Source organism: Pieris rapae, chromosome 12 (genome assembly GCF_905147795.1).
Source record: "Pieris rapae chromosome 12, ilPieRapa1.1, whole genome shotgun sequence".
Classification (NCBI taxonomy): domain Eukaryota; kingdom Metazoa; phylum Arthropoda; class Insecta; order Lepidoptera; family Pieridae; genus Pieris; species Pieris rapae.
In genome coordinates this window covers 9091746-9112831 of record NC_059520.1, presented here as the reverse complement: position 1 = coordinate 9112831, position 21086 = coordinate 9091746, and the positions used below count along the sequence as shown (strand labels likewise).

The 21086-nt window shown below is 35.1% G+C and overlaps 1 protein-coding gene across 4 annotated transcripts; it reads left to right on the top strand.

The window, feature by feature from the left end:
• The first annotated feature begins 234 nt into the window (after positions 1-234).
• LOC110993005 (glycerol-3-phosphate dehydrogenase, mitochondrial) lies at positions 235-19641 on the top strand. Of its 4 annotated transcripts, XM_045630406.1 has the most exons (17): positions 236-498; positions 837-951; positions 7174-7272; positions 7845-8013; positions 8371-8593; positions 9100-9263; positions 9799-9932; positions 10660-10817; positions 11239-11432; positions 11939-12133; positions 13370-13491; positions 15096-15232; positions 15510-15663; positions 16221-16409; positions 17598-17696; positions 18594-18739; positions 19281-19641. In XM_045630406.1, the coding sequence occupies exons 3-16, from the start codon at positions 7180-7182 to the stop codon at positions 18726-18728; spliced, it is 2166 nt and encodes a 721-aa protein (XP_045486362.1). In that variant the 5' UTR covers positions 236-498; positions 837-951; positions 7174-7179; the 3' UTR covers positions 18729-18739; positions 19281-19641. The 4 variants fall into 4 exon arrangements, with proteins under 4 accessions (XP_045486361.1, XP_045486362.1, XP_045486364.1 ...); XM_045630405.1 differs by lacking the exons at positions 837-951; positions 17598-17696 and adding an exon at positions 17259-17357 and having other exon boundaries at positions 235-498; XM_045630408.1 differs by lacking the exon at positions 837-951 and having other exon boundaries at positions 19285-19641.
• Positions 19642-21086: the final 1445 nt, after the last annotated feature.

Here is a 21086-nt window from a genome sequence, read left to right as displayed (position 1 = left end):
ATGCAAAACTAAAAGTTTGTCTTTTAAAACTCGCGTCATTTTGTAGTATGTAATTAAAGCTCACCCAGTCAAATTAATATTATTGATTAGTAGTGAAAAGGTTCAAAATACTATAATGCCATGCGCGCATTTTCGTCACTCCCGCCAGGTTGCCTGCGTGAGTGAAGTTAGGAACGTGTCGTGTACCGTGAAATGATTCACTATGCCATGAAATCGAAGCAAACCATAGATAAAATAAAACATTATACCTACTGCCTTAGTGTAGGTGGGTCGGCTAGTAAGGGCATTGTTATGCCTCGCCGCGATTTCGTTTAGTTACCATGTATTGAAATCATTAATAGTGACCATAAAATAGCTTTATTCGAGCTAGTGCTAGTAATAGGACCGTTATTACAATTGAATCTGATTTAAATGCGTCCCCTGGTGTCCTTGTCCTAGAAATATTTATGTAACTAATGTGCTGCTCAGCTGTTTTTATTTAAAGGAATAAATTAAAAGGTAAGTGACCTCCTATTTATAATTTAAAAATCTTTTATTTATTGAATGTAAAATAATTGTTCCCGTCTAGTCTTGCACGACATTACATATTGGTTAAATCAATACGTAATTTTAGTTATTAATTATAGTCACCTAGTATTATGTATCTTAAAACTTTTTTAGGAATAGTGTAGGCTTTTTATCCTACTTGAATAGCTTATCCTGTTATAATGACATCATGCTAGCGCCTTTGAAGGTCATATTTACGTTGAACGAGTTGCATCGGCTAGTAAGGCCGTCTTAAACCGTTCGTTAAAATAACCGGTTAATTACACAGCTAGTTACGTAAACTGTTTTAGATATTAGCAAATGTAAAGCACCTGGGTGAAGATCTTCCTAACCGTTGGACAAGATTACTGGGAAGCTGATTCTATTTCAGTTTTGGCCGCGATCTACAGGCCTTTGTATTATAATGTACGTATAGTGACATTCATAATACTTAGTTCTAAATAGTCTATATAATATATGAATAACATATAATGTATTAAGTAGTAACATATATGTATATATTACAGTGGATTATGCTGTGCATTTAAGAAAAAATATATTTTTTATAGGTGACGCATTAATTAAAAAACATCTTACACGTAATAGGATAAAATTGATTACACCTACAGATATATTATTGAAATTTTGGCGCCAAAATAATCTTTTTAAAAAGAATGTGAACGACCTTGACATTGTGTATTTTTGTCACATTGATCGTCTGAATGCATTTTAAATACATACACGCGTTTGGGAAAGTATGTGTTGCGTAGAGACGAAAGAAATATAATATACTTTGGAGTCAAATTTGTAAGCAGATTGAATACGAAAATGAATATCTGCATTCGTTAATGAATCTTTATTTATGATCCATCTTTTCATCGGGTTTTGGTTATTAATATAAAGTTTAATTAAGGTTGTATGCTTAATAAAATCACATTAATTACCTGTATTAACTTTTAATTAAAGGTTATTGTACTAAGTTATTTTAATTTTAACCTTGCCTTTAACGTGTACCGCTAGTTAGCCGTTACTTGCAAAGAACGTTTATAGTGGTTGTGGTTTGGCTAAATAACGGCACATGTAGGCTTTATTATACTTACAAAAAGTACTATATTTTTACTTTCTTTGACACTTTTTAAAAACTTCACTATATACACTGTATACAATATAATATACAATACAATATAACTTATTCAGATATTAAACATTTATTTTTAAACGGCGACTAATCTTGATTTAAAAAGGCATGTGAATTATATAGGTAGGTATATATTGAAATTATTTTTTAAAGATTTTATGAATATTATATATGTATTCATAGAATAGAGGGTACCCGGAAATCATAACACATAATTACCTACTTAATCTTATCTGTGGCATGTAACGTAACTATAATTTTCCAGACATTCATTATCAGCATGATTTGAAAAGTTATACGAGTAATACATTGATGATTAGAAGTTATTGACTATTCACCTGTATGATATAGGATGTTATTAAGTTTAGGTGTAACAGTAAAACACAAAATTCACAAACAGTCAAAATCAAATTTGTCTGTTAAAGGAGTACCCTTTTTTTAAGGTTAGTGGAGATAACAGTAATTTGATTATTTTATATAACTGTCATAAAAAATTTGGCAACTGTGACTCGTCTTCGCATTCCAAATTTGAAATATTTATTGATCTACCGATCATATTATAATGTAATGCATATTGCATATTGACTAATAAAACATAATTTTTCGTTCATCCAGACTCCAGAGTGAATGATTAAAAATATAACAATTTATTTTCAGCTACCTCTTTTTACAACATCCTGTCAATTATATGATGAATGAGTGACGTGAGCTTATCACTTAGTCTAGTCATGTAATACTCATGATTATCATAAGTAATTTATCGTACCTAACAACTACGAATATGTAAAGAACTGTTCATATAGCAAATCAAATGCAAATTAACTTTAAACTGTTTATTTTAAACCTAACTGCAATGTTGTACGTCAATAAATCACAATATGCACGAACACAATCTTGCTACGTCAGGGCTGTGAACAAATTGTCTACCCCTTTGTAAATCCCAAAAAAAAAAATTTAGTTTGATGTCTTTTGTGTGCTTAAATAACAACTGGTTTGTATGAAATGCTATGCTTGTTTTTTGCTGCAGTTGTAAATTTAAAGTAAACTATAATACATTGTAGACAAACCGCATCACCACATGATAGACAACACCATATTACACAGGCTACAAAAAACCATAATAACAAGTATTTCCGAACCAATTCGAGTTAGGGTCCTTCAAGAAAAGAGCGTACCCGGAGGCCGGCAACGCACTCGCGAGCCGCGGGATCACTTAACATCAGGGGAGCCGTCTGATGTTTGCCCCCTGCTCTGTAAAAAAAAAGTTACATTAACATTATGGTGCCTTTCTCGGGGGTCACACAGGTTTTAGTCAGGTGTGTGTTCCTTGAGTTTTGAAACACAGATAATTTAACTTCTATACAAAAAGTTTACACTAATTGCATTCATTCGTGGCTGACCTGTAAGTTTAATTTAAATGTGTAATTATCACCTTAATACCTGTCAAAATATACTTATCTATTGATTTTCAATCAACTGAATTGATATTGGGATAATTGCCTAGCGATTTCGCCACACGATAAGGAATTGGCTGCCGTCCATGTTGAAACAATGCATCACCTGTATTTAGTCATGGCACGTGTCGGGGCCGTGTTTGAAACGCTGATAGACAAAGTATAACAAATTCTTTAATAATAGACGAAAACCGACAATTTTCTATAGTGTTTTAAGACATGTATATCGTCATATCCCTAACTTGCGTACTAACTACTAACTGACGTGAGACCGATCTTGAATTGGATTATCATGATTCATGTGCACTTTTTACTTTTTGTTTTTTTTTTCTCTAGATTAAGGTTCTATAGATTAATATAAATATATTTTGTTTTTTATATAACTTCTGGTTATGCACTTCTTGCACTCATAATTTTTATTTATTTATTGTTTTCTTTTCTTACTAGGGTTGCCTGGAAGAGATCGCTTGTTAGCGATAAGGCCGCCCGTTGCATCCCTTGTAATTTATATATATTGTGTTATTTGTGTTCCTTTCTAGCAACTAAGTATGAATAAATAAAATAAATGTATTATGGCCATTATAATGTTCCAGGAATTTAGAAGCTCTTTATTGTAGTGAAAATACACATTTGAGTGTTCTTTAAACTTAAGGCTACTCAACATAACACAAATTCCCTAAAGAACTTTCTTCCAAACCGGGTAGTGGCTGACTGGAATAAGCTTCCGGAAAGTGTAATCATTGCATCATCCTTGAACTCTTTTAAAAATAGATTGGATATTTTCTCCAAATCTCAAAATACGCGCGCATCAGCTTATTTAGCTGCTAGTGTGTTTATAACAATTACCCGCCATTTTGGAGACAACAGGCAAAGCTAGAGATGGCAAGCGGCCCGATGGGAAGTGTTTAATCCTTTGGGAGATGGACTGTGGTATAGAATGCCACTTGTGTAGGCACCTCAGCCCCATTTCACCTCCCTCAATTTCAAAATCTGGCACGGCTGAAGAGCAGGAAAATAATTCAGGGCTCAAATATTTACTCTCCACCAAGTTTGATATTCTCTTTGAAGTAGATACTCAGGTCGTTGGGTTCAAGGGCTCAGGTGCTAATTAAAGATTCAAATTGGCGCCTGGTAGATAGTACCGGTCACCGCAGAGCTGGTGCGTGCATCGCTGAACGTGTAAGCATAGCGAGAAAATGCTGCCAGCATCTATGGTATAATGAAACAGAGTCCAAAAGTTTTAAATTTGTTTAAATTATATAGTATATTTATCTATTTTTAATTATTATACTTGTGGCTATGTAGAAGAGCAGTGTTGGCCTAGTGGTTTCAGCGTGTGACTCTCATACCTGAGGTCGTAGGTTCAATCACCGGCTGTGCACCAATAGACTTTCTTTCTATGTGCGCATATAACATTTTCTCGAACGGTGAAGGAAAACATCGTGAGAAAACTGACATGTCTTAGACCCAAAAAGCTTACCACGTGTGTCAGGCACTGGAGGCTGATCACCTACTTGCCTAATAGGTTTAAAAATTATCATTGAACAGATTCAGAAATCTGAGGCCAAGACCTAAAGAGGTTTTAGCGCCACTGATTTATTTATTTATTGCCTTGTAGGTTAAGAATGTTGTAAACACTGTATATTTGTATCTTGGATCCATTATTAACATTTTTATACAAAGATAAAATGATTAGTTATATATTGTATAGTTTTATATTGTAAAGCGCTCCCAACTTGTAGTTACCTACTTAACGTATACTTAAAATAAAACCTACACTCATGAATTAAGTGTTAACAGTTACTTAATCCTCTTAGCATAGAAATACGTAAGTTTAACTCTATAATTAAATATGTATAGTCTACCTATTCCATGATCACTTGTGAACATGCATGTTCGTGTCGTTATATTGGTTTGCGACCTTTAGATAAAAATAATGGATATCGGTGCATGGTACAGGCTTTGGTGTGGGATTCTACTTGCGTGGACACGAATACGGACGAAATCACGAAAGCTGGTGAGGCCGTAGTCAGAAGTCTTTTCTCCAACTTTAATTTGTTCCTTTTGGAAAAGAGAATTGGTTTTTGGGGTTCAAGGGACTCGCTGCCCACGACAAAGGGAATCCTACTGTGGGACTAGAGCAGTTTTACCTTGATATTTATTGTGTATAATAAAGTTTTTTTATTTATTTTTTGTTATGAAAACGAAAAAAAAAATAGTCTTCAAAATCCCAAAAGTTTCACAGAACCTACAATATTTTTACTGATTTGTGAAGAAAACCTTCACGCCTTAGAACAGTTCACCTCGCTGGCTTATATAAAATAATGAGTTTAATATGGCTACATAATACGAAATGATAAAATAATTAAAAAATAATAAAAATAAAATAAGGATAGTTGTAAACTGTACCCGTATGTCAATGGTATCTTCTCGCATAGAATGATGGAATTATGGGCTCTTTTATGTCTGAACTCTGAACCAGTAACGTCTATAGCATAGCTGAGACATTTGACACTGCCAATTTGGGGCCTTAATTATCTTAATGGGAATAGTCATCGCTATGTAGACAGCTTTTTTTAATTTACTTGGGGAAATGCATTGCGCACACCCATCCGCGGCGCGACTGCTTAGTGCGGGGTTATGTGGGACTCGCTATTGTGCATGTAATATGTAATTCATTATAGCTCGTATTTTATACATCGTATTATCTAAGTAAAACCCATTACATAATAAAAAAAATATTAAAATTTAAATATTGTTTGCTTTGCAATCGGTTATCCGGATTTTCGATTATAAGGAATACCCCTGGTTTTACTTGATTCGGATTATCGAGATTCTGCTATATGTTTCTTTTTGTATAATGTATGTCAATAACATGTGAATACATGGAGTCTTCCTCATACAGGATTACAACATACAGGACTTCACACTTTGTCACGACTAGCAGGTAAACCGCTTGAAATGTGTCATAATCTGTAGGCTGAAGAGCTTAAGAAGCATCTGGATTTGCATTAGAACAATGGCGCTTTAAAACTAGGCCAAAAATCTGTCTAAGTTGTCTGTAAACAACGTTTTATACTTTTTACATAAGAAACCATAACTAACATTTAAATGAACTAGACACTGTTTAAATAAGGAATAAAAAATATTCATTGGTAGATACCACACACAATTTGGCTGTGTATGTATGATGGTGAAATTGAGGGTATGTACGTGAAGGTGTGAATGTGGGGTATGCTCATGATGCAGATGATTTTGCCCTATCGAAATTTAATATTCTTTTTAACCATACCTATTCCGTGATAGTTTAAACAAGTCAATGCATATTGGTCGTATGTCAAAGAAGATAGCTGGAAAGAAGAACTTTCATAATTAGTAAAATTATTTTTCTTCTTTCGAATTCTTCGCGATTATAACGGATTTAAGTTTAAACAGTTACTTATCCGGAGCTGGATATATTCGGTCAATAAGAATCAATTTTAAAGAAAGAATTGTTACGTACCTGTCTCGCACCTAATCCGATGTTTTTCTGGTAATTTCATTTCTGTTTAGCAAAAAAATTCTCGATGTTTTTATTGTATTTTTATTTTATCTTGTACAATTTTATTTGTACCTGTGCTTACTTAAATTGTCATACATTTTAGATTAGACTTTGTGACATATACCCTAGAATCTAGATATAGTATTATGTGGTAAACTTTAATTAAAAAACTGATCACCTTTGTGTGTGGTGTGGAATCACTATGGTCAGATGCTTTGAATTGCCTTAAATTACTCCAAATAAACTTTTGAGTATTAGTTATTAAATCTTTTATCTTTCCTTACTTTAGAATTTATTTTATTACAAATGTTTTTTTATTATTTCCATCGCAAATATAAAGCACTTACAATATCCTTAACCTATATAGTATAACAATAACTAAAATTAAAAAAAAATTTAAAAAGTTTGGTCCCTTCGGGGCAGCGTACCTTTAATGTCCTCGCTGTATTGCAATACTTAGCTTATATGCATCTGATTAAGGTAATAGAAAATCATAGTAGATTTTTAATTACCAGGCAAACATGTCCCGTAGAAGATTGTTGGTTGGATGTACGGCAGGTGTAACTGGAGCGGCTATTGCAGCCTGGGCTTTTGCTGCCGATGACTCACCTTTGGTACGTATTTAATTAAATTCCTCATTCATAAATACTTACTAGTGTAATACAACGCCGAGTACTTACATTTCAGACTAAAGAAGGCCATATCTTTAATATTATGTTTTCAAAGATGCACCAAGAATTTAACTAAATTTTATTTTCGTGGACCCGCTAGATACCTAAACATTATATTCCAACACCGAAATCCTGTTTGAATATTTTATAAACGAGTTGCTTCCCACACACTTTGAAATCATTTTTTTTTTATAATTTATCAATCGCATTTTTTCGTGTTTTTGTTTGCCTTTATATGTGTCGCATTAAATCTTGTATTTTATTTTTCTTTATATGCCAACATAGTGTGCCGAATTATGTTCTCCTAGCTATCCAAAAAACGATATCTTGATGCGAGGACGTCATCACGATATCGTTTTTACATTCGTATACCGTCACATGCTCGATTTTTTCATGTATCATCAGCATTTGTCGTTGTAAATACATAAATTTAATTTCATAAAAAGTTTTTCGTCTTTCACACATGATTTTATTTAGTAAGATTTTTCTGCTTATGTCAACTTTCCAATTTTCAGAATTGGTACCAGACTGCAACGGTTTCAGCTAAAACTGATCGTAAAAAGCGACCTCTACCGCCTAGGTCCGAGCAAATCAAAAACCTGCAAGCGGGCCACACATATGACGTTCTTATTATCGGGGGTGGCGCCACGGGGGCCGGTTGTGCCCTGGATGCCACCACACGAGGTAAATTTTAACTTATTTTGCAATTAATCCTTCTCGATTAACGAACAATGAATGCACATATGATTATATATATATTCCAATATTTTAATCACTTCAAAGTTATCAAGAATGATATGATCTTTTCAGGCCATGAACTGAAATATTTTCTTTATTCTTCTCCCTGTGCACTCAATTGTTGTATAAATCTTAAAACGCCACGATTATGCTAGAAACAACAGCATCGTAATATAGTAAATAACTGACAGCGTATGACAGCAGCAAGGGACAATAATTGTTTCTTGGGTGTATCTTAAATATGAGATGTTTTGATCCTTCGAGCCGGAATGGTATTCTCAATTTTTTATATTACTTTTAAAGGTCTCCGCACAGCACTAGTAGAATCAGATGACTTCGCGAGCGGTACATCAAGTAGAAGCACAAAGTTGATCCACGGCGGGGTCAGATATCTCCAAAAGGCGATTCTTCAGCTGGACTACGAACAATATAAGATGGTGAAGGAGGCGTTACACGAAAGAGCCAATATGCTGGAAGTAGCACCGCACTTGACAAGACCATTACCAATATTGCTACCTGTTTATAAGTAAGTCATCATCTTATAGACCAGGGTAGAAGCCTTCAAAAATAATAAAAGTAAAAAATAATAATAGTAGGATGAAAACCATTGGAAATGGAGGAGGAGGATATTATAAAAATGAAAGGTAAAATAATTTACGAGCAATCTCACATCGGGAAAGGGAAGGTGGTTTTAAGGGTAAAAAACGGTTTATCTTCATTTCCGGTTAAATTAAAAGTCCTATGGGAAAAAGTCAAATGGCAAAGTTGTAGATAATAAAAAGATCTAAAACTTTTGCATTTACACTATATTTCACAAAACCTCAACATTTATATGAAAAAAAACAAGTTATTGTTTTTTTTATTTTTACCTTTTACAAAAAATCCATTAAATTTGGTTTATATTTTTTATGTCGCTAATACGCTGTAATTTATTTGATTTGAAATATTTATTTTTCACCTTATTTTCGAAATATCAACTTTTTTTTTAAGTTGGTTACTGATGCTGCAATTTCCAGTGTAATGTAATTTCAGATGGTGGCAAGTACCATATTACTGGTTTGGTATAAAGATGTATGACCTGGTGGCTGGAGACAGGAATCTGAAGAGCTCTTACTATCTATCTAAGAACAATACTCTAGAACTATTTCCTATGTTGAAATCTGACAACTTGTGTGGAGGCATCGTGTATTATGACGGTGGGTGAAATGTAGAAAAGAGGCTTCCAAACAATATTTTTTTTAATTTGCTAGACCTATTAAATATATTGGCTTCAGGTTCGATTTGCACAATTGGATTTTCTTTCTACATGTTAATTTAATATTCTCTCGAAGGGTAATGGAAAACATCGCGAGAAAACCGGCTTCCCATATACCTAAGTTGACTGCGAATGTCAGGTACAGGAAGCTGATCACCTTCTTGCCTATTGGATTATGTAATAAATGGAGAAAAGGCCTAAAAATGTGGCAGCGTCACTGATTTATTTATTTATTTGTTCCATAGGAATTCTAAAGCATCTATCTCGCGCGATTGTCCTTGATAACATTTAATATATTATATATATAACAATTAATATAATACTGTAAGTTGATTTAATATTAGTATCGTGTATAAATACTTATATTAAACTATATAAATATTATCCTACACTGTTCCTCACAATATAAGTAATAAAACGGTCTTACCAAATACATTGTCCTGTATGTTTTTTTATTGTCATGTTTTTTTTTTCAGGTCAGCAAGACGACGCTCGTATGAATTTGGCTATCGCCTTGACAGCTGCCAGACATGGCGCCACAATCGCCAATCATGTCCGAGTTCTGAAGTTGCACAAGACAGCTGGAAAATTGAGTGGCGCTAGAGTTAGGGTAAGCATAATATAAGTAATAAGAAAACACGGTTTATACAGTGCGCACGCGCAGGTGTACTTTCATAGCTCTTAAAGCTTGAATAAGTCCGTACGGGTGTGTCCTGTGATCTGGCTGCTCGATTGTGAAGTTGCATGGATCTGGTTGACGCTGTGACTTCTTAAGTTTTCATTTCATTTTCAAATTCCTTAAATAATATTTATAAGTATCTGATTCCGCAATGTATGTTTGAGAGAACAAACGTAAAACAAATCTGCGCAGAACCAAAAAAGCTTTACCAATTCCAATAGCTATAATTTGGTCCTTCGAACCGAAATTTATATCATCTTTATAATTCCACTGTAGGTGTAGGTGTGTCACTTGAACCCTCTTAAACGGCTGGACGAATTTGAATGTATTTTTTGTACTCGTTATTAAACTCGGGACCGCTGGACAGATTTTGATGTGTTTTTTATGTTCGTGAACGAACATTATTAGATTTCTTTGTATGTACGTCCGTGTGTACAGAGCAACGTCTGTCGGGTCCGCGAGTATTTTTTTATTTTCTAACTTAGGACTGTTATATGAACGTATTTAACACGCCTTTAACTGTCAATAAAATATTAGAAACTATGTACTAATTGCTCCTTATTTAGTTGTCACTTATGGAAAACTAGGTATTCGTAAATCGAAGGACCAAAATCCCCTATTTTTTTAACAATAGCAATTAATTTTGGTAATATTTTAGGACGAACTAACAGGAAAGGAATGGGATATCAAAGCAAACAGTATTATCAACGCAACTGGACCATTTACCGACTCCATCAGAAAGATGGATGACCAGGCCGTTAGAGAGATTTGCTGCCCATCTTCTGGAGTGCACATTGTTTTGCCAGGATATTACAGGTGATTAAAAATAAACTAATTTTATAGAGTCAAGAAATAATAGTTTGTCCTGATAGTTTTGTTAAGGAAAGGAGCTTCAGGAAATAAAGTTACAAAGATGAGAGTTGAGAGCTTTCGAAGGGCTTTGTGATAGCAGCAACTTATGGAGAGCAGTGTTGCCCTAGTGGCTTTAGTGTGCGAATCTCATATCCGAGGTAGTAGGTTCGATCCCCGGCTGTGCACCAATGGACTTTCTTTCTTTGTGCGCATTTAATATTAGCTTGAATGGTAAAGGAAAACATCGAGAGGAAACCGACATGTCTCAGACCCAAAATTAGTTTAAATTATTAGATTTAAAAATGATCATGAAACAGATTCAGAAATCTGAGGCCAAGACCTAAAGAGGTGGTGAAGTTTTTAATTTGCTTCTGTGGTCTTCCAGCCCTGAACACATGGGTCTCCTAGATCCGTCTACGTCAGACGGTCGTGTGATTTTCTTCCTTCCATGGCTGAAAGGGACCATCGCTGGCACAACTGACCTGCCTTGTGACGTTACGCACACGCCCAAACCCACGGAAGACGAAATCCAGTTCATCCTCACCGAAGTCAGGAATTATCTTAACCCCGATGTTGAAGGTATGCTGATATTAATTGTATACGTCATAACAAGTCTGTAAATTGTCTGGCCATTTTGTCTATGGCCTGTTAAACGAAATGCATTTACCAGGATTCTGTAGTGTAGTGATACATATATAGTATCATATATGTTAATCATGCTTAGTATATAAGATGTAACCGTTTTATACTTAAGATATTATAAAGCCAGTGACCCAGATACATCTTTTCATTTCTCTCCAACGCCCATCCTTACATGGCGACCCTGCCAGGAGAAACAAAATATTATACGTTTTTTTTATAGAACAAGGGGAAAACGGGCAGGAGGCTCACCTGATGTTAAGTGATACCGCCGCCCATGGACACTCTCGATGCTAGAGGGTACTATTATTTAGCTGACAAGAGAAAGGGGGTTATATATTGCAGTCAATCTGCTTACGCAATACTTGAACGCACCCTAAGAAACTTCTTCAATAATTTCTTCGTTTACCTTACAAGCGAGTGTTAAATGTGAATCGTGTTTTTAGTCCGTCGCGGTGATGTCCTGTCAGCATGGTCGGGCATTCGGCCTCTGGTGTCCGACCCCAACAAGCCGGACACGCAGTCCCTCGCCCGTAACCACATAGTCCATGTATCTCCGTCCGGGCTGGTCACCATCGCTGGAGGGAAATGGACCACTTACCGATCGATGGCCAGTGAAACTGTTGACGCTGCAATTGAAAGTAAGAACCAGGGATTATTATTTAAAATTCTCACTCAACTTGCTTGCTTGTTTGCTTGTTTGTACCCTTTTGTAAATCTTTTTGTTATATAATGTATAATGTATTCCATCTGTGGCTATGTTCTCGGTGTATTTGTTTGCTATTATATGTAATTTGTGTTAGCTGTAGGAGTACAAAATAAATAAATTAATAAATAAACTTTTAAACTCAAACTCAAAATAGCTTTATTCATAACACTTATGACCGTCAATAGAAAATATGTTGAATTGATTCTAAATTTCCATTTACTGTTTGATTTGATACTCTTAGTATTTATGTTTTTGGTATTCTTTCTTTTCTCTGGCTACCTGAAAAGATCGACTATTGTATGGCCGCCCCTTATTTATTTATTTATTTATTTATTTATTTATTGATTCGGAAACCAAACAGAAACATCCTTATAATAAAAACAAAGTCAAAAATAAAACACAAATCAAACACACCAGATGCATCCACAATAGGTTACACTTATACAACCATATGATACAAAAAAAACCTGACAAAACACACATAATAATAGAGTTAAGACACTAACAGTTGCTTTATTCTACTCTTAAACAAAGCAGTAGTGGAGTGCGAAAAAGGGTCAATGTTTTTGATAGAATCTAAATCCTTGTTTAAATATACCGAAAAAATATATGTGTGTGTACCAGAGTACACAGGTAAGAAGTGAAACATATCATTTTTCTACTATTTGCTACTTCACGAAAATGGGGTAGATAATGCTTAAGCCTTAAGAAAAACAATTTTTTTAATTTAAAAAAAATACTTGCTAATTTTAACAGATTTATATAAATTCACTGATACTTACAAAAAGTGAGGTTAACCTCAAATAAATATTAAAATCATGCTCATACGTGTTGAATTTATAAAACGAAATGTATAATCACTCTCATTTTTCTTGTAAATTCACTTAAATTTGAACAAGTCTTTATATTTAATCACTTTCAAATTAATATATTGTTATTCTTATTTCAAACTAAACTTCAAAACTAATATATTGTTGTTATTATTATCATATATTACATTATATTCTTTACGTCACTATACTAAACTTTGATAAAAAAGCAACATGGCGCGTAACCGAAATACGTGACGATTTTCTTACAAAATGTCTCCCATAAGTTTAAGTTAAGTTAAAGTTATTTAAGTTTTACTTCAAAAATAAAATTCCTTTAAAAATGCTTCCCTATACAGGTGCGAACCTGAAACCTCTGTTCCGAGATTGTCAGACCGACGGCTTCCTCATTGAGGGTGCGCATGGCTGGACACCTACTATGTACATACGACTCGTACAGGACTTCGGACTGGAAATGGAGGTAAACTATTGTATGACAGATTTGCGATGACGTCATACCCTGAAACGCGCTAACGAAGTATTTTCAGCTACGCATATATACACCTTCAAGTTAGCGGTCTTTGGGTTCCGGCTCGCCATCAGCCCGTGCTGAGCTGTAAAGGCCCTTAAGGCGAACAGCTAGTTTCCAGTCTCTAAAAAAAAAAAAAACTGTCTGTGTTAGTCCCCCACGACGACCCAACCTGAAGCTCGAGTCTTGCAGGAGACTTAGAGCGTTTTCACATTACCCGATCCGATATCGGTGTCGGACGCCGATCCGATATCGGGGTAAGTAAAATGTATGAAATATGTACCTGTCTTTCATATTGTCCGGCCCGATATCGGATATCGGAGCCGACACCGATATGCTGGCGGCACTATCGGACACCTGTGAGCCGTCGGGCGATAATGTTTGTATGTGTGCTATACGTGTATCTAAATTGTCTCTGTGTGCGTAGACCCCGATGCGTGGCGGCCATTGTTTACAGTTTGGTAGTCATCATGGCGTCGTCTTCATTTTAATACGATATAATATATAATATAAATACGATATAATAGAGATGAATTAGCAAATAATTGAATGTGGATTCACTCATACGAAAGTAATTAAAAAACATGCTAGGTGCTTTTTGTAGCTTGCTAAAAAGAGTATAAAAAGCGCCCTCTGAATATCTAGCTTCCACGATGGGATGTATCCAATACTGTCTGTGAACAGATCTTTTTTTGCGTCTCAAATATAATAGATACAGCAAATAAAGTTTTCTATTATAGTCTGCCATGATGACCTGCCCGCACTAAGCTTATAAAGCAAATGGCCGTATCGGAACGATTTTGTCGGAAATATGTGAAAATAGCATATGGTGTCGGCTAATCGGATATCGGTTATTGGGTCCTACACCGATATCGGATCGGGTAATGTGAAAACGCTCTTAGGGTCCTTCAAGAAAAGAGCGTACCGATTCTTAAAAGGCCGGCAACGCACTTGCGAGTCGCGAGCCCTCTGGCATTAAGAGTCCATGGGCGGCGGTATCACTTAACAGCAGGTGATCCTCCTGCCCGTTTGCTCGATGTTCTATAAAAAAAAAGTCCCTTCAAAAAGGCTGACGAGACCCTGCAGGCCAATAGCGAGATTTTAAAAGTTGTTTTCTGGTCAAAGATCCTTTCTTTATGATGAAGATTCAAGGATACATTTTAAACCAGAGGAATTTTTTTTTCTATATTAGTTATAATCGATGTAACTTAAATTATGCGTCCATCTGACAGCCATACACAGTATCAGTCCATAGTTAACGCTTACATATGCTTATGTGATGTTATATCTTGTTATAAATCACAACCCATGACTTATGTTTGTTAATTGGTTTATTCTTTACAAGCAACAGTAATTAATTTATATTCTTATAGAAATGCCCAAGGAAAAAAATACATGCTCACTCGTTTTAAAAGTCTGTTCTGAGTGACCGTTGTTTTCTTCTTTTCTTAGTGTCCTGTATTTCTGTTGCCACGTACATCAAAATCTTTAAAAAATACTACACAATATAGTATGTACATTTTTATATACTACATGCTTATGTATAACATTCGTAGGTGGCCCAACACTTGGCGAAATCTTACGGTGACCGAGCCTTTGCTGTCGCCAAAATGGCTGCCATGACAGGTCAAAGATGGCCTGTCATTGGTAAGAGGTTGCACCCTGAGTTCCCCTACATCGATGCTGAAATCAGGTATGTAAATCCCATTTAAATGTGTTAAGCATTTTATTATAATCCACAAATCACATGGTCCATTAAAATATATTTTTGTATTTGATACCATAAATATAACACAAATTTAATCTAATATGTAAAATTCTCGTGTCACAATGTTCGTTACTAAGCTGTGCAACATTGCTCTGTGACAATTGACAGCACACATAATTTGACATTACCAAAAATTCCTAAATCAGATAAACAGATTATATTTCCATAGACAAAATGTATGATTAGTTGTTTTTTTTTTAAGATACGGCGTCCGCGAATACGCGTGTACTGCGATCGACATGATCGCTCGTCGTCTCCGTCTAGCCTTCCTCAACGTACAAGCTGCTGCCGAGGCCTTGCCTGGCATTATCGATATTATGGCCGAAGAACTTAAGTGGAACGAGTCTGAGAAACAGGTATATAAAATATTGTATGCCACTGTAAATCATTTAAATTGTTGTATTGACTACAGTGTACAGTACAGTGTTATATTTGACTTAGGGTTCTTCAAGAAAAGAGCGTACCAATTCTTAAAAGGCCGGCAACGCACTCGCTAGCCTTCTGGCATTGAGAGTGTCCATGGGCGGCGGTATCACTTAACATCAGGTGAGCCTGTTGTCCGTTTGCCCCTGTTCTATAAAAAAAATATTTTAAACCACACACAAGAAATCTTGATAAATATGTAAATTGTGGCACGGTATCAACGTGCTAATACGATGACGTCATATCCTGAAACCCGCTAACGAAGAATTTTACGCTAACCATAAATATATAAATATACAACTCGACCTTACCCATTTGGTCCTTCGAGCCAGTCACCGGTTAGATCATGACTGAAAATCATCTCTTTAGGTCGGAGGAAGAGCAGCACCTTCATTCCTCCACATATTCTTTAGTTCCCGAGAAATTTGTATACAGAAAATACCCAGTTACTATGTAAACCTCCTTTTTTTAAGTGGGTAAAGTTTTACAGAGACAAATGAAAATGGCCGCCGATTTCCTAGCGAACGAAATGGGACAGATGGTGAACCGGGCTAGTCGTGACAAAATACCTATTAACCTCAACAAAGACGAAATACAGACATACATCAAACGTTTCCAGATCATAGACAAGGATAAAAAGGGTTATGTGTCTATTAACGATATCAGAAGGAGTCTTAAGGTAATTAATTTATATTTATGTAATACAGTAGGTATTAGGTATGTAGTCACACACGCATACACACATACGTACGCACCAACACATCCCGGATATCGGGAAGGACAACCGGGGCACACAAAAAAGGGTACTCCAGAAGAAAAGATTTTAATAATAAAAAAAATAGACGATAGAAAATATCGTACCAATTCTTAAAGGGCCAGCAACGCACTGGGGCTCGCAATTTAAGTGTCCATGGGCGTCGGTATCACTTAAACTCCAGATGTGCCTCCTGCCCGTATGCCTCCTATTACGTACAAAAAAAACAATGTATTAATTTGAATGAGAAAACCGACTGAAAAATTGGGCCGAGGGCTCTAGACATCAAATCAGGTATTTTTACAGTTAAAAAACAGATTTCTCTCCCTTTAAATTAAGCAAACATACTAAAAACTACTATGTATTATTAAGAATCAGAAGAAACGTGGGATTTGTCTGCAAGCCTACATTACCTTTTCAAGGAAACTTACGTCATTATTAACGAATAGGTACAACATAAGAATAGGATTCCATAGACAATAAAAAAAAGTATTATGATTGATGGACGTACAAAACGAAATCTGTGACGCTACAACCCTTGTTAGGTTTGGGCCTCAGATTTCTGTATGTGTAATGATCATTTGTTAATCTAATAGTTGATCAGCCTCATGTGCCTGACACACGCCACCGACTTGCGTAAGGCAATTCGGTGTCCTCACGATGCTTGCCTTCGCACGCTGAAGTGACTTGGCCAATACTGCATTTGCACTGATGGACGTGTCCCATCAAAACACCATGTTTAGCAATATTAATCTACTTGGCCAATAATTCTAGAGTATGGGTGTCAAACCTTCAGATGCAGAAATAAGTGCGATTTTATCTGAAATAGATGCTACATATCATGGACAATTGGAAATACAAGACTATCTACAGGTAGAATTATGGACTGAAGGGAAATGTGTTTAGATTTAGTAGCTTGGGAAAGGGTCCAAAGATTCTAGAATTGTTTGTTGTCTATCGTACGTGTCAAAAAATGACCACGTTCAATAGGGAGCCAGGGAGTAACTGACATTTGCCCGCCAAACGGTTCTAGATTCTTGTCATTTCGCACGGCTTGACAGTTGTCAAGTCTTCATTGTGTTGTCTGTGCTCTGTAAAAACGGTGTTCCACAGAACTACGGCGAGGAGGTGACCGGCGAACAGTTGCACGAAATATTGCGTGAGATCGACACTAACATGAACGGGCAGGTCGAACTCGACGAATATTTGCAGGTGCATTCAAATATAGACCTGCGTTTTAGCTGTTTTCTTTATGATTTGCATGACAGGAGCTAACATATTGTGACACTTTTTGACATTCATATGCCAGAGTCATAATTGTGAGGGCTAATAATAATTGAGTTAATCGTATTATTTGCTTCATCTTTTTACGTGCATGGAACTCCATTTCGTAGTTATATTAATTCCATCAGATTTTTGAAGTTATACTTCTTTTGGCGCAATGGAGAAAAATGATGAGAGTGAATTTTTACGTTGGGCGCGCACACCAACATCTGAATTCGACATCGTAAAGTTAGGTCTAGGTGGCATGGAAATCGATAACTATGTTCAAGTAGTGTGTAACAGTACAATTAAACAGTGTGAATAAATAAATATTATTTTGGTGTTTTTAAATCAATTTCATATACGACGGTCATATAATTTACTAATAATTTATTTACATATTTAAACAAAATCTTTTTGATTAATTTTAATACATATTTATCTTTAATCACAACTGCATTTTAGTTATTTTCTTCCATGCTAAAGAAGTATAACTTCTAACGCGTGTACATAAGTACACAAACTCTTTTTTTTAACTACTACTGAAAAAAAATACACCCGAAATGTCTTTTTTTAATTCGCATAGTAATACCAAAACTACTAAACTAATTTCAATAATGTTAATTTATTCGTATTGCTTTTCAAATGTCGTCTAATATAATACTAATCTTTGATAATAGCATTGCCTCTACAACTAACATAAGAACTAATTTCTAATTAACTATTAACAAATTATCAAAAAATGTTAATGCATGTTAAATAAAACCACAGATATAGTGGAGAATTAAAAAACACAACTGACATTTAAATTCGCGCCATTTTTGCTAATACGCGTGCAATACACAGATGATGTCAGCCATCAAATCGGGTCACGTGACGTATTCCCGCTTCGCCCGGATGGCGGAAATGGAAGAGGAGCATCACGAAAAGGAAGTTCTCAAGAAACAGATCAGCGTTGAGAGGAGTGGCGGTGGCTTGTAAGCCTTTGTTAGGTAAGTTTAGTAGCTTGTACTTTATTTGTTTCAATTATTACCACGACAGGTCCAATAGGGTTTATAAATTGTATAACATAAAATTTAATTTAATAAAAATAAAAAATAAACTTCAGGTTTGAATTAACTTGAAAGGTAAAAAATGCGGCGAAACAATTTTGTAGTTGTATCCAGTCGAAACGGTGAGGTAACTTAACCAGAGATTGGAGATGAATAGGCATTTTTAATAATGTTATTGATTAAATTTAATACAAACAGAATTGTTTCATTAGTAATGTTATAATACACACTTTGTTATTAGCGCCATCTGTCCATATTTAATGAAACTGCAATAACAAACGCTTAGCAGCTGTCCAACTTATAAAATATATAAAACAAATAAGAAAAGTTTCTAATGTAAAATTAAAGATGGCGCTAAAGATAATTTGAATTTTTAGTATTTTTGTTAGCTGTGTTATTCCAGTAGTTTTAATCATACGCTAGATGGCGCCATAGCTTATCGTGCATTTTCGTCGTGTAATGGTTTTCCGTATTGTTTCAGATAGTTACGAACACCTCTTCAGTTAAACGATCCTGTAGATTTAACTTACCCCAGAGTATTATTGGGAAGAACATCAAGTACTACAACTAAAAAATGAACTTGTTTAAATCCTTATTATCGTGTTAGTGTTACCCGTTATTTATTATGATTTAGCACATAGCATGTAGCAAGTTATTAACATCGTGATATTTTATTTAACCTTAAGACCTTAAAATAATTATTTATTGAACAAATTAAATCACCGAAGCTTTTCTCGCTAAAATGTTTTTTTTTTTCTATTTTGAATGTTTACACATATAGTATTTATTAATAAAGACATTTTCGAATTATCTTTGATTCAATAAAGTATTAGAAAAATGAATTGTGTTTTTATTACATCTTTTGCTAAAAAACCATTATCGAAAAATAAAAGCTGCTAGTATATAGAAGTATATTCTGAAAATTACATTCAACCTTATAGCAAAAAAATTGACAATCATGATTTAATTTGTAGGGAAAGATTATAACTGTAGAGTAATTAGACCATCAAACATTGCAATTGTTAAATTTAAATATCTTATCTGTGGTAATAAAATAATTTGTTGGTAATACCGGAAGTCGTAAAATAATTTATTGAAAAAACAATTACTGAAGTGCGTGATGTAACGAGGGTCGATGAACCCTGATTCTGTTCAACCTGATACGACAACAGGGGAAGACAGTTTTATTAAAATTGTGTAAAAAGTTCTGCAAAAATTTGGTGGGAAAAAGTTGAAGTTTTGTAATACCGGATACAGGGCGGTGGTTACGCCCCCATGGGCCGCTTTCGGGCGGTGGGTGGTCGCTGTACCGTGTTTATTAATTTTTCTAACGCGGGAAACGAGGGTGTCTAACGCAAGTGCTCTTGACAGATGTAATGCTTAAACCACGCGCCCACAGATAATAACACCTAATACTATTGAGTTTACAGTCAAAAATTAACCCGTATTTTATTTCGAATCCCCATTAGATTATAAAGTATACCTACTATGTAATCTTAATAGAAGTTATGGAATTATGAGGATTCTAACAATACCAGCATGGAATAAGTCAGACAATACAGAAAGTAGTTTTGATATAATGTTTTGGATTTAGAAATTGTAAAATTTGTGATCTATATTAATAATTTTTATAACGAGCAATTCTTCATTTATTAATCGTATTCTAAACCTATATACAAAAGATTACTTAACACAACAAAAAAAAATTGGTAAAAGCTGTCGTCAGGAACGGAGTTCTCGCGTTGAATGCGATGCAGTAGCGACACGTTCTATAGGCGGGCATAGTTCAAAGATACTTTTTTGGGGATACATGGGTTTTAATGAGTATCTAACATGCTAATTAGCGTGATGCAACGTCTCGAGAGCAAGGGCGTGTCGGGAGGGGGCGGGTGGCGGTCCGGCCCGCCCACGCTCTTCCGCTTCCGATCATCTCAGCTGTAACCAGCAGGTCAAATTTCCTTCCTTGATTTTTTAGTCCCTTTTATTAAATACACTTGCTCGGTATTAATTAATTGATGCCAATTGTAGTACTGCAATGACAAGTGCTTGTTGCACCGTGTAAACAAACACCGTGTAGAAACAAAATATGTACTGATAATGAATGCATTAGTAATTGAGTAACATATTTACTGCGATACACAATTGCATGGCTCGCGACTTGTTAAAAATATTGTCATAGTCCCTTAGATACAACGAAAGACAAAAACTAGCAGCCCTTATTTTCATAATCCAAATTCAATGGCGGCTTTTTGTTTAATAGACAAATGTCAGTTTAATGACAGATTAC